The sequence below is a fragment of the Mustela nivalis genome, assembly GCF_964662115.1.
Source record: "Mustela nivalis genome assembly, chromosome: 1".
Lineage (NCBI taxonomy): Eukaryota > Metazoa > Chordata > Mammalia > Carnivora > Mustelidae > Mustela > Mustela nivalis.
In genome coordinates, this window is record NC_139020.1 from 68,234,692 (window position 1) to 68,249,797 (window position 15,106).

The following is a 15,106-nucleotide window of genomic DNA, read 5'->3' on the forward strand; positions in this document are numbered from 1 at the left end:
TAGGTGTTATATAGCTATATAGATAATCTATATAATTATCTATATAGCTATATAATATATATAATATCTATATATTTTATCTATATTTTATAGATAATATCTATATAACTATATATTATATATATCTATAGATAATATTTATAGATATTATCTATATAATTATCTATATATCCATATATTATCTTTATATATCATGCAATATATAAATAGATATACATATATATGTATTATATATATAATATATATCACATCTTCTTTATCTGTTAATCTGTTGATGGATATCTGGGCTCTTTCCATATTTTGGCTATTGTGGACATTGCTGCTATATAAACATTGGGGTACATGTGCCCTTTAGAACCACTATGTTTGTATCCTTTAGATAAATACCTACTAGTGCAATTGCTGAGTTGTAGGGTAGTTCTATTTTTAACTTTTTAAGGAATCTCCATGCTGTTAATTTTAGCCATTCTGATTGGTGTGAGGTAGTACCTCACTGTGATTTTGATTTGTATTTTCCTGATGGTAAGTGATATTGACCATTTTTTCATGTGTCTGTTGGCCATTTGTATATCATCTTTCGAGAAATGTCTGTTCATATCTTCTGCCTGTATCTTGACTAGATTTTTGGGGGGAGGCTGTTGAGTTAGTTAAGTTCTTTATGGATTTTGGATACTAGCCTTTTGTCTGTGTGATATGTCATTTGTGATTATCTTCTCCCATTCTATAGGTTGCGTTTTAGTTTTGTTTATTGTTTCCTTTTTCAGTCTTGTTTTTAAACTCAGCATTTCTCACCCATCTTTTTGCTATTTTCTATAGAGTAAAAGATACTAAAATTTAGTATTTTTATGGTATAAAACAGTGATCGATCAATATGTTCTTTATTGATTTAATTATTAAATAATTTGAGAAAATTACTGTATCATTTTCACTTTTAGTTTTCCTTTAGCTATAAAAATAATGTGCATGTTTTGGAATTTTAATTTTTATTTGGAAGTTAGTTCATTTTAAGCAATTTGATCAGAGTTTTACTTTTAAAAGTATTCAAACCATTGTGTATTAACATTTAAAATTAGGTAGATAAAGTAAAAATACCACACATCTGAATTCTCGGTTAAAGGGAATTAAGTAATTTCTTCTTCTTTTTTTTTCTTTAAATTTCTTTTCAGTGTACCAGAATTCATTGTTTATGTACCACACCCAGTGTTCCATGCAATACGTGCCCTTCATAATACCCACCACCAGGCTCACCCAACCTCCCACTCCCCAAGTAATTTCTTGTTAATATTTTCTTCTTCTGTATTTCTGCTATTTTTATCTAAAATTTAATATTTTAATTTAGGAATTAATTTATACCTTATCATGTATAATTCCAAATTGCTTTGTTATAAAGCTTTCTAATCTGAAACTTGTTTGTATTGTTTTTTGAATAGGTTTAAAAAATTTTGAATGGAATCTCTAAGTACTTTTCCCCTCTATTTATTTAAACTACTTCTAAAAGATTGTTATATATGTCTAGTAATAAAGGAAATTTTATATCATTTATCTGTAACCTATTGTTTAAATAGTCATGAGAAAGAATCTTTTATTTGTTATGTAATTAAGATTCAGGTTTCCTGAGTCTGTATAAGGATCAAATTAACATTTATATTTCTTAGCAGTAAGTAGAAACATACTGAACTCAAAGAGTTATACACTCTTGGGATAGTGTAAATATTACTGTTATAACGGAATTTCATAATAATGGTAAAACTACTGTTACTTCTTTTTAATCATGATGGCCCTATTTTCAAAGACATTATTGAACACTCATGCACACACAATATGATTAATTTTCTAACATATTCTGCTTCAGTAGAAGAGCATAATGTGCATTAAGCTAGTAAAATTCCTGGAAGTGTTTTACTTTTCTCAGCACAGCTTCTGCTTTGAAACCAATAGATCTGAATAAACCTTGCCAAGGATGTCTTTTAAGCCTGTTAATGTAATTAGATCCCTCTGGGCTTCCTTAAATATGTAGATCTGAACTTGCTCTAAGGAAACATGTAGGAATCATTGGCCCATTTATCTAAAGGCACATCCTCATTCAATGTATTATTACATGCCGTGAACACAGTGACTTTTGGCTTATTGATGGCTGACTTCTGTACATTTGTTTCTTGTTCTTTTCCTTGGTTCTCCAGAAAAAGTAGGGTTAAATTATAAAAAACACATAGGTAAAATGAAAACAGTGTGTCAGTGAATACACGGAATATTAGTGGTATCCTTTTACTTAATTTTTTACTGTTAGGATATAATAGAATAGCTAGTATAAAAATATAAAAATAAAGATGTTATTTATTTATTTGACAGAGAGAGATGGAGCACAAGCAGGGGGAGCAGCAGGCAGAGGGAGAGGGAAAAGCAAGCTCCCTGCTGAGCAGGGAGGCCAGTTGCAGGGCTCGATCCCAGGACCCTGGGATCATGACTTGAGCTGAAGGCATATGCTTAACTGACTGAGCCACCCAGCTGTCCCTAAAAATACATTTTTTGAAATTTAGTATATCTACTTTGTCCAAGCACAGGCAGGAATGAGATATGGTGCAACACTCGTGGAACTTATGGCCTAATTAAGGCAAAAACTTGAGAATTGCACAGATAATGGAAAAGCACAAATGAGTTAAGTGCTGCTAAGTAAAGGTCATGGAGCTAGGAGAGCAAGCATATTATAAGGACATCTTACCAGGTCAGGAAAATTGGAAAGGCTTTCTTGATGAGCTGATAAATGAGCTAGATCTAAAAAATAAAAGAGTCAGCTAAGACAATTAGGAAAGGAGTATTCTAGGCTGATATAAAAGTTACATTGAGAGGCACCATGGCAAGAAGGAGTGTGGTACAAAGAAGGTACTGAGTAAATACTGGAGCAGAGAGAACAAGAGACGCAAAATCCAAGATGAAGCTGTAGAAATGGATGGTGCTTCAGACCATGGACAGGCTTGTGGGCCATGTTAAGTAATTTTGACTTTATGCTAAGAAGAATGGAAAACCATTGAAATTTTTAAGTATTTAAGTGCCGTGATCAGATTTGCCTTTTGTTTTTGTTTTTGTATTTCAGATTTGCCTTTTGAAAAGATCATTCTTGCTACAACAGAGAATGGTTAGGAGGATAGGGCTGTGGCAAGAGTGGATAGAGGGAGACCAGAAGGAGGCTATTACAGATGAAAGCTGATGGTACCTTGGAGTTAGAGTTGTTATGAAAGAAAAAGAAAGAAAGGAACAAATCTGAGAGATAACTTACAAAGTAAAGTCAATAGAATATGGAAATACACAGTATATAGGAGGTGAGGAAGAGTGAGTTTATTAAGAAGTATAGGTGTTTTGGAAAAGTATTTGGTTTGGGGATCTGTGAGAGGGTAGACCCGGAGTATGGTTTTTGGATACATCGAAATAAAAGAGACTTCAAGATATCTAAAAGACAATTAGACATCATGGTCTGGAGCTCAAGAGGAAGTCCAGGCTTGAGTTAGCATTGTGTGAATAATTTACATATTGCTTGTATATGAAATTATGGGCATGGATGAGACACTTGAGAAAGTATAAAATGAGAATAGAGGAGGTAGAAGCAGGCCTTGAGGAATCCCCAAATGATAGGATTATAGCTTATAAGTGTTGGTTACTAATTCTAAAAAAAAAAAACAACAACAAGACCCTAAAATACAGCACATTGACTAGTATTCAAAGGCATTAATTATAATAGTTTAAAATTATTTTGTTCTCTTAATTCAATTCAGAAATATCAAATATGTCAAGTGTATTATTTTCATTTTGTTGTGGGGTGTTGCACAGAAGATGGGAAACCACCTGACAGTAGTCATTGTTCTTTCACTTATCTACCTTTCTTTTTTTTTTTTTTTAAATCAAAAATCTTTTCCAATTCCTTTTGTAATTGTGGTCAAGAGTTCCTTTTAGGTATAATACTGCATTTTACAGAAATAAAACAGTTATTTCTGGAAGCATCTTTTTTGGTTTAATGTTTCCGTGGATAGCATTTGAGTTAAAAAAATATTTGGTTTAACATTTTTGGATAGTTTTTATGTATTCACTTTAAATAGAAGCTCATCTAAATGGAAATTTTAAAAGTATTTTCTGTGTCAGATCTGCAAGTATTTAAAAATGGTTCTCTACATAAAATATAGGTACTGTATAATTAAGATGTTATAAACAGTTTTTTAAGAATGCTTCATGTGCTTCCTAGGGGAATTATTCTGCCTACTGGTAAGCCAGAGGATGCTTCTGACTGGCTCAATGTGATCTCCACCCATATGTTATATTGCAGCACTCTATTCTTTTATTACTACGTATTCTCCTTAAAAAGATCTTATGGGGGCGCCTGGGTGGCTCAGTGGGTTGAGCCTCTGCCTTCTGCTTCGGTCATGATCCCAGGGTCCTGGGATCGAGCCCCGCATCAGGCTCTTTGCTCATGGGGAGACTGCTTCCTCCTCTCTCTCTGCCTGCCTCTCTGCCTACCTGTGGTCTCTGTCTGTCAAATAAATAAATAAAATCTTAAAAAAATAAAAAGATCTTATGAATGAATTTATCATAAAACTATCGTAGGTTATAATACTATTCTCTGATACTCCTAGGAATATATTAACTATGGAGGAATTTATGGCCAAAAAAGGGGAAGGGATTTTTGTTTGTGTGTTTGGGTTTTATTTGTGTATATTTATTCATTTAGCAAATTTTTTGAACACCAACTATGTATTAGGAATCGTCCAGGACATTTAAGACATTGGTTAATAAAAACAAAAATTCTTACTCTTGAAGAGTTTCCTCTAATGGGATGAGTAAAGTCAGCTAATAATAGACATAATAAGTACACTGTACCCAATGTTCAAAGGGTTAAGTACTAAGGGAAGAGAAAGGTAGAAGCAGAGTTAAGGAGTTGGGAATGGAGGACATGGGGTTTGCAATTTGAAATAAGATGATCAGAGTAGATGGTAAGCAAAGACACTCAGTAAAGGAGTTAATCAAATGGATATCTGAGTGAGGAGCTTCCAGTCAGAGGGAAGAGCTGATGTTAGGCCCCAATGCAGGACTATTGTGTGTTCAGAGGACAGCAAGGAAGCAAGGAGGCCAGTGTGACAAGCAGTGGAAGGAAAAACTGATAGGAGAGAATGTGAGAGGGGAGAAGTGATACATGTCCTTGTAGGTCAAGAAATTACTTTAGACTCTGAGAGACATGAGATAAAAGGGAAGGTGCGGCACCCACTCTGCACAATAAGCAGCAGTGATCTTGGGTTCTTGCTGACATTCATACTCGTGGTACACAACAGGTGAGAACCTGGCCCTGGTTTACTTACTAGCTTTGTACAAGGGACAAGACAGGGAAGTACAGCATGTCAGCATTACAGCTTCAAATATATCTTTATTGGCAGTTCTTATAAAAGTCTGGGGCTATTTCCCAGTGCTATTGTGGACACATTCATTTGTATGGGATGAGGCTGGATGGCTGGGTGTGGGCTACTCCCAGCTAGAAAAGTCCCGATTCTAGCGGCAGCTACGGCTCATGAAGCCCAAGAGTGTAGCTCCCACTGCAAGCACACTCTTAAGAGAGACATCACGCAGAGAAGCCAAGGCCTATATTTCTCAACATATCTTTTTTTTTTTTTAAACTATTAAGAAGACTCAAAAAAAATCTTTATAGATAGAATTTTTTAAATGTCACAGAGTTGAAGTCAATAAAGAAAGACACCCTGTTCGCCGATGAGTTGACATTGTAAAGATTCACCATCCTGGAAACTTACTAGGTATTAGAAGCTACTATATTTGGAGTACTCCAGGAAATCATATAGACAGTTATTTTTTTTAAATAACAAAATTGGAATACTCATATTAATCATAACACTAATGTAATAAAAAATACGTTAGGGAATGGACAAATCCGTAGTCCAATGGAATAGAGAAACTGGAATTTGATTCAGTTATATATATATGATACTATTTATTATATACTTCCGTTATGAATTATTTTTTAAAATTTATTTAAATCCAATTAATTGACATATATTATTAGTTTCAGAAGTAGATTTCACTGATTCATCAGTTTCATCATTTTTTTGGTAGTTTTGGCTGTGTATACTTTCAGGGTCTGTGAATCCACTTGGAGTCCTCCCAGTCCAGATGTAGTTCCCCAGTCGTTTTTATAACAGTATTGAATACAGCTGACCTTTCATATTTTTCTTAACATAGTATGTTTCTAAGGAAACCTCTTTAAAAGACAGTAATATGAGGTTGTGTTCCCATGGAAAAAGAGCTCAGACCTGTAGTTAATCCTTTCTCCTCTGGGAGTTACTTCAGAGTTTTGAGAAGGGAAGTTAACACTTGCTTTTTTTTTTTAATGCTTAAATCACATGGTTTATTGGATCAGTATAAAACATATACCCAATAGCAAGAGAAAAGAGATCTGGGTATAAGTTTACACTTAGAATGGAGTGGAAGGACCACAAAACCGAATCCTGTGTTAAAGATATTTCAGTTTCTCTACCATTTTTTAAATTAACATATAATGTATTATTGTTTTTAGACGTACAGGTTTGTGATTCATCAGTCTTATATAATACCCAGTGCTCATTGCAATACATGCCCTCCCCAATATCCGTCATCCAGTTACTCCATCCCCCCCACCCCACTCCTCTACAGCAACCCTCAGTTTGTTTCCTATGATTAAGAGTCTCTTATGGTTTGTCTCCCTCTCTGCTTTCATCTTGCTTCCTTTTTTCCTCTCTTCCCCTATAATCCTCTGTCTTGTTTCTTAAACTCCACATATCAGTGAGCTCATGTGATAATTGTTCTCTGTTTGACTTATTTCACTTAGCATAATACCCTCTAGTTCCATCCACGTCATTGCAAATGGCAAGAGTTCAGTTTTTTGGGGAGATGAGTAATATTCCATTATATATATATACCAAATCTTTTTACTAATTCATCTGTTGATGGACATCTGGCCTCTTCCCATAGTTTGACTACTATCGCTATTGCTGCTGTAAACATTGGGGTACAGGTGCCCCTTCAGGTCACTACATTTGTATCTTTGGGTAAATACCAAGTAGTGTAATTGCTGGGTCTAAAGTAGCTCTATTTGCAACTTTCTGAGGAACCTCCATACTGTTTTCCAGAGTGACTGCACCAGCTTGCATTCCCACCAACAGTATAGGAGAGTTCCTCTTTCTCCACATCCTCGCCAACATCTGGCATTTCTTGACTTTTTAATTTTAGCCATTCTGACTGGTGTGAGGTAGTGTTTCATTGTGGTTTTGATTTATATTTTCCCAATGCCGAGAGATGTTGAACATTTTTTCAGGTGTGTATTGGCCATTTGGATGTCTTCTTTGCAGAAATGTTTGTTCATGTCTTCTGCCCATTTCTTGATTGTATTATTTGTTCTTTGGCTGTTGAGTTTGCCAGGTTCTTTACAGATTTTGGATACTAGCCCTTTATTTGATACGTCATTTGCAAATACCTTCTCCCTCTGTTAGTTGTCTTTTGGTTTTGTTGACTGTTACCTTGGCTGTGCAAAAGCTTTTGATCTTGATGAAGTCCCAATAGTTAAAATGGTTGAATGACCTAAGTGTGAGAAAGGAATCCATCAAATTCCTAGAGGAAACCATAGGCAGCTACCTCTTCAATCTCACTTGCACTTTTACAAGGATTGCTGTGGTTGCTGTGTTGCAAATACATTTTAAGGAGACCAGGATAAAAGTGGGGAGACCAGGTAGGCTATTTCAGTAATCCAGGCTAGATAGTATGGTGGCTTGAAGTTGAAGAGGTAGTGACAAGGATTAGGTTCTAAATATATTTTGAAAGCAGAGCTAACAGGATTTGTTATTGCACTGAATATGTGGATTAAAAGAAATAAGAGTCAAGGATGATTCAAGGAAGTTTGGATTAAGCCACTAGAATGATGAAGTTTCTATTAACTGAGATGGGAAGAGTTCTAAGTACAGTGAATTTGGGGCAGAAATTAAAAAGTTCAGTTTGAATATGTTAGGATATCCCGTAGGGGATGTAGAACAGTCAAATACATATAAAAATTGAATTTAGGAGAGGGGGTTAGAGTTATTAATTCTATAAATACAGATTGAGTTTGTGAGAGATAAATTTGGAAATCTGCCCATAGATCATATTTAAAGCCATTAGATTAGACCGCCAAAGTCTCTGTAGGAGTGAGCATAATAGAGTAAAGAAAAGAATCAGGAACTGAGCCTTTGTGGTGTTTGTGTGTGTGTTTGTGTGTGTGTGTGTGTGTGTGTGTGTGTGTGTTTAGCATCAATTTATTTGTTTTCTTATGCTTTTTTCACATTTATTAAAATTCCTCTCTGAGAAAGATATTATTATATAAAACTTAACAGTTATTTTCTTTCAAATTTTGAGAATTTTTTACTAAAAAGTTATTTTTTCTTCTAAATGAAGCTATCACTGGTATGAGTGTTATTTATTTAATATCCTGAGTTTTAAAGTATTTTTCAGTTTATTATTAAAGTAAGAGCATTATTTAATTTTTTTTTCCTTCCTTTTTTTAGGGATGATTTGGTCAGACATTAAAAGACTCTGGTATGAAGGGTTAGAAGACTTTTTGGAAGAATCACGTAATCAACTCAGTTTTGTCATGAATTCACTTTATTTGGCAACTTTTGCCCTCAAAGTGGTTGCTCACAACAAGGTGACTATTAGCTATGCTAATTGCAGACACAAGTGAAGTTTGTTTAGGAAAAACCTGAGATATGTAGCTGTATAACTCAGAGTTACATTGCCCCAAATCTATATCTGATGTGTTTTCATTTTAAACCTCTCCCAGTGTAAGGGAATAGTCTGCATTGTTTCCTCCCTTCCAATAGTTTGAAGGATGTTAATTACCTTTTAATGTTGGTTACCTATTATATGCCAGGCACCATGGTTGACACTTGATATACTTTATCTCATTTTATCCTCACAGGGACTCTATGAGACAGATGTCCTTATCCCCATTTTGCAAATAAGGAAAACGAAGCTCAGAGATATTAAGTAACTTATCCAAGACCACACAGTAAGAAACCAAGACTGGATTTAAATCCAGGTCTGTCTAGGCATTTTCTTTCTACCAAATGCCAATTCCTTATATCTGAGCTAGGTTCATATACCTCATTAATGTGTATATATACTTAAAATGAGAACACAAAGTTACTGAAATTAATAAGTGTTAATTATCTTTATACCTGCTAGAAAAAAGTTTTTCTTTAAGAATTTATTCTGTAGTGTTTTACCTCATTCATAATCATGATTAGTATTTTCTATAGCTTACAAGGTGATATAAATGTGATATTTTTTGATGCTTCTATTTTTAAAACTTAGCATTTGACAAAAATTTAGTTTTATACACATCTTATAATTTTATGAAGATATAAGCTCTTCCAAGCCCAGAAAAGGTAATAGATTTTATGTTAACTATCTTTGTTTAAGCCTTGAGTTTAGAATTCTTCTAAGGCATCACAGTCAAAGAACTGAGAGATAGATTTTCTGTTTTTTTAACTACTTTATAGACTATAGAAAAAAAACCAGTTATATCATTTTACTTTATTTAAAAAAAAAAAAAACCTCTATTCCTTTAAATGATCAGTAGTATGGAACATGTTTGTTAGGCATTTTCAGTGACTTGAGTAGTGAAATTACTAAGAAAATAAAAATTGGTCATAACATAGATAAATGGTTGAGGGTCATTGGTATCTTACACTGCTCTCTTTAGTTCTAGAAGTGAGGACACTTTGAGAGTGAAAGGGGGTATTAATCATTATGCCAGGAAAACTGGAATATAATTTGGGACTAACCAGGCAACTGGAACATGTGGCCACTCTATGTCTGGGTATAATAATACACTCTATTGGTATTTAGAAGGGAGAAGAACTTCTAGGGTTCATTCTAGAAACTAGAGTTAAAGGGCTAGGTTGATTTAATATGATAGCTAATTAACTGAGAGAAAACATACTTAAATTTTACTTAATACTTAAAGTTTATGTTGTAAAATTTAAGGAAAACCAGTAAACATTTCATTCATAAAAAGTTTGACTTTTTAAAAAATTATTTAATTTTTAAAACCTAAGAATTCCTAAGAAAACCTCTTTATATAGAGTAAGTGATATTGCCTCACATATGTAAAAACCTTTTATTTAAAATAATGTTATTTGTATTAGAAGAAGAGGACTTTATAAAACATAAAAGGAGAGCCCCTAAAAGGTATATAATTATTAGTTTTCTTTCAATAGTCAGAATATTTACTTTTATTTTCATAAGTTGAGGGAGCTATTTACCTTTGGCTTTTTCTTCCTAACTTTAGTTTCATGATTTTGCTGATCGGAAGGATTGGGACGCATTCCATCCTACTCTGGTGGCAGAAGGGCTTTTTGCATTTGCAAACGTTCTAAGTTATCTTCGTCTCTTTTTTATGTATACAACAAGCTCCATATTGGGTCCATTACAGGTAAATAATTCATTTTTCTTAAAGAAATTTCTTAGATGTCATTATTATTATATCTTGTTGGTCCACTGCAACACTGTTCTCTCATGAAGTTCAAGTTAAACTTTGTTTTTTATAATAATTAACAATTGAGAGGACACTGAGTATTCATCTGCTTTGCTTTTAGCAGAATGATAATCCTTTGCTTTCAGTTATTCAAATTTTTATTAAGCTCTGGTCCATTGACCCTCTCCCTGCAGCCCATAGACATAGATTCATTTAAAATATAGTTGTACTTCAGACGATAGAGAAACATGAAAATCTGCTTTTAAACAAAATAAATTTCATATTTAAAATTTTAAGTGAAAAATATGAGGGAGGTGTTGTGCAGAAAGAATTTATTCTTAATGATGATTTTGAAAATAAACAAGCTGTATTTTTAAAATACTCTTTCACTTTGATTAGTAAATATTAAGTATAATAAATTGGTAAACAGCATATTCAGAACTAGCAAGTTTCATAGAGTTCATGTAGTCCAACTTCATACTTTATAGTAATTTATAGCTCAAGAAATTGGGCTTTTGAGATGGTATGTGATTTGCTCAGAGTAGTATGATTATTATAGTGAGAGTCCAGGACTAAATTCTAAGTCCTTTTACATTAAAGAAAGGACCCATGATTGGTTGACTTTATTCCACATATTGTAGTAGTGATTGTTTCTAGAAGGTGGGAATCAACTCTGCTACATGACTAGCTCTACATATAATACTAATTTTTTCTCAATAGGTAAAAATTTACTAAGAAAGATTTGTTTAAGATTTTTTTTTTTTAATTTATTTGAGAGATTGAGACAGAGAGAGCGACAGAGACCACAAACGAGGAGGGAAGAGAGAAGCAGGCCCTGCCGAGCAGGGGGACCTGAGCCAGAGGTGGATGCTTACTTGACTGAGCCACCCAGGCTCCCGAGAATGTAGATTTTTAAAAGCATTTTTAAAGGAGATGTTTTAAGTAGAGGGCATGATTACCTTCTCCAAATAGGGATATGAAAATAAAATATGTAGGAAAAACTTGATCTTATTTGGCTTGTGCTATCATCCTGCAGTGTGTTTCCTGAGGCGTGATTTCCTTAACCAAGTCCTGTGAGGTGCTCTGACTGAAGTAAGGCAGAAACACTGCATTCCATATAACTCTTTTGGGAATTCACAGTGCATATGATCACATTAAAGCTCATGAGAAAGAAGTAAAGATACTTGTTTAACCTTGTTCAAATGATAATTACATAAGTTCATTTAATGTCATACTCAATTTTCATTAGATATGCTCAAGTCTCTGTTTTTATCCAAAGCAATAGTATGTGAAATCCTGGTTTAGACTGTTATTTTGATTTAATTTTGCCACTAATATCCTCTATGAGTGTTTTAGTCGAGATTCAACAGTATGTTTTATATGCATTTTTTAAGCTAAAAATTAATGATACCACCAGTTTATATACTGGAAAATTTTTAATAGATTTCTACAGAGTTAAAAAGGAAAAGTATGCTATTATTTCTTAGTGAATTATCTTTGTTTTTCTTAGAACTATTGAGTTGGGTCTTCTGACTTAGTCTCTTCCTGAAAGAACTATGGTGTGCATACAAATACTGCATAAGTGGCTATTTGTCATTTCAGCTCTTATGTGTGTTTTTCTCCTCCAGCATGATAATTATCCTTATAGTTCTAGAACTACAGATAATATAGGTGAGGCCAACCAATATTTAGTGTTCCTATTTTTTGAAAACTCTCTAGGTTAACCATAATACATGCTTAAATATTGTGATTTAGTTCAGCAAGTGATTTTTTAAAAAAAACCTATCTTTATTAAAGTATACTTTGTATACAGTAAAATACATGCATCTTAACTGTATAATTTGATGAGTTTTGCAAATCTGTAAATTTGTTTAATCACTACTATAATCAAGATAGAGAACATATGCATCACCCCACAAAGTTTCTTGGTACATTTTTGCATTTACATTTGCATTCCCTTTGCCCTTTCCCCAGGCAACCATTGCTGGGATACGCTAGTCTCAGAACTGAAGGATTTGGAAATACAAATAGAACTAGGATGGTATTACAAAGCAGATCTTCCCAGACAGAAGGTTGTCTGCAGTCTTTTTAGTGTTACTGGTTCTCATGGTCACAGGCTCCCTGTTCCAAGTCATTATATCAAGTCTGTACCCTGCAGGAAGAAGGGGGAAAAGCAGAGGCCAAACATCAGAAAGCATGGGCCAGCTGTCTCTCTTTTTATCAAGAGCAATCATTTTCCCTGGAGCCCTACCAGATATTTCCATTTGTATCTCATTGGCCAGAATTTGGTGTCAGTAACCATAACCTTCGTAGCTACAAGGAAGTCTGAGGAGATCAGTACTTTTAATTGAGCATATTGCCCTCTAAGAAATCAAGGTCTGGTTAGTTAATAAGAGGGCAAGGAATCAATATTGAATAGGAATCTATAGATTCAGATTTTCAGGCTTTTTTTTTTTTTTAAGATTTTATTTATTTATTTGACAGAAATCACAAGTAGGCGGAGAGGCAGGCAGAGAGAGAGAGAGAGCAGGAAGCAGGCTCCCCGCTGAGCAGAGAGCCCGAAGGGGGGCATGATCCCAGAACTCTGGGATCATGACCCAAGCCGAAGGCAGAGGCTTTAACCCACTGAGCCACCCAGGCGCCCCTTTCAGGCTTTTACTTAAAGAAGTTTTCAAATAAAGGCATTTGTTTTCCAGTGTAGTCTTACTAACATGACAGATTTGTATTGCATAATTCTGCCAAAATATTCTAAAACTGAAAATATTTATAATACATTTTTCCATTATGTTCATCATAAGGAACTCAATTAAAATGGAATTAGTCAGTTATGAATGTAAAACTAAAAGAAATGCAAAAAGAAAATTAACAGTTAATTACTTTAGCAAAAGTGTAACTTTTTTTCCTTTATGTATATAACTTGCTATGTCAAATAATGCTTTTATGTGATTATTGCAGTTGGTTGTTAAATTTATTTCCATATACTAACATTTTTTCCTTCCAGATTCTTGCAGATTTAGAAGTTGACTTTTATTTTGACTGGATATACAACCTGTGTTAGGGGTACAGAACTCTCCCTTGATTAGAATAACCATATTTTATCATCCAAATAGAGACACTTGTGGGAATACTAACTTGGGAAGACAAGTGGAAACTGGGACTATCTTAGGCAAATGAAGGTCACAGGAATATCATATAGTAGAGTATATAAAATGGTTCTATATTCAGCAATGATTGTATCCTCTATTCTAGTACTTGACAATTTTATGATTGTGTTCTTTAAATTAGTAGCTTACGTTGTAGGTAGACTTTGGAATGTAACTGTCTACATCTGGCCCTGCTTGCTTAGTAGCCATCTCTTATATACTCATCTCTGTCTCTTACTGAAATTCTTCTCCATCTGGGCCAAGACCAGTCACTGATCTCACACATGGCCCATGCTCTTCGACTTCCATGTCATTGTTTCTGTTATTACCCTGTTTAGAATGCCCTAGCTGTTCCTCTGCTTGTTGAAATTCTATTTATTTATTCAACAAACATTTATTGAGTGCTGATAGGTACTGGACACTGAGAATACTAAAATGAATAAGCTCCAATAGCTCCTTAAGAAGCTCACAGTACATGAAGGGTGACAGGCAAGCATGACATTTACAGTGGTAATTGTTGTCATAGACAGCTCAGAGAAAGGGCAGTCACTTCAGTTTAAGGCACTTCCCAGAAGAGATGACACTAGAATTAAGTCTTGAAAGATGAGTGGGAAGGAGGCGGGATTAGGGCATCCCAGGGAGAAGGGAACATGTGCCAACTTTAGGGCTCTTGCCACTGGAAAATCCATTCCTGCACTCCTGCTCCCCTGCTAATGAATAACTCCATCCAATGAACTTGATACTTTGAACCTCTAATGAGCACTTCCTAAAGCTTGTCTTAATTGTAAGGCAGTTAGAATTTAGCTTGTCTTAATTTCTAGATGATGTTTTTTCTAAGTTAAATAGTCCTTGAGGATGGAGAATATATCTTTATTTTTTTTTGCAGGCACATTACTCACTACATGGTCATACTAGTTACTAACAGTTTGTCAAATTGAATTGAAAAACTGATTGACTGGGCTTGGGTAGAAACAAGTGCTGATTGGTGCGTGAAAAGAAAAAAGCTGATGGAGAAATAGGACAATATCCTAGCTGTCCCTGGAGCTGCTTATGCAAAATCTGTTCAGCGACCACATTTGTTGGACATTTCATGTGGACCAGGCACTGTGCTGTTTTCCACTTATTTAATCCTCATCACAACCCTTGCTGTTTTTTATTTCCATTTTACAAATGGGGGATCTAAGGCTTAGAGAGGTTCAGTGATTCACAGAACTAGACTAAGGTAGAGTCAAGAGCTAAACCTGAGTCTGAATCCAGAGACCAACCAGCTCTTTGAAGTTAGCTCTTCTGCTTTTATGAAGGATCCCAGCTAATATGCTTCAGCAGATATGAGTCATAGTTGGGCATAGATCAGTAATGTTCTACATCTTAACAAAAAAAGACATGAAGATAGAATCTAAAAATAAACGCGGGAATTATAATAATAGCAGTT

At 34.4% G+C, this 15,106-nt stretch overlaps 1 protein-coding gene across 7 annotated transcripts in view; it reads left to right on the plus strand.

Annotated features, from left to right (window-relative positions):
* Positions 1 to 15,106, plus strand: part of TRPC1 (transient receptor potential cation channel subfamily C member 1) — a 71,692-nt gene that overhangs the window by 46,037 nt on the left and 10,549 nt on the right. For all 7 annotated transcript variants that reach the window (XM_082713037.1, XM_082713038.1, XM_082713036.1 and 4 more), the window contains 2 exons: positions 8,559 to 8,698; positions 10,346 to 10,489. In XM_082713037.1, the coding sequence (XP_082569163.1) occupies positions 8,559 to 8,698; positions 10,346 to 10,489 (284 nt within the window). The remainder of the gene's footprint in view (positions 1 to 8,558; positions 8,699 to 10,345; positions 10,490 to 15,106) is intronic.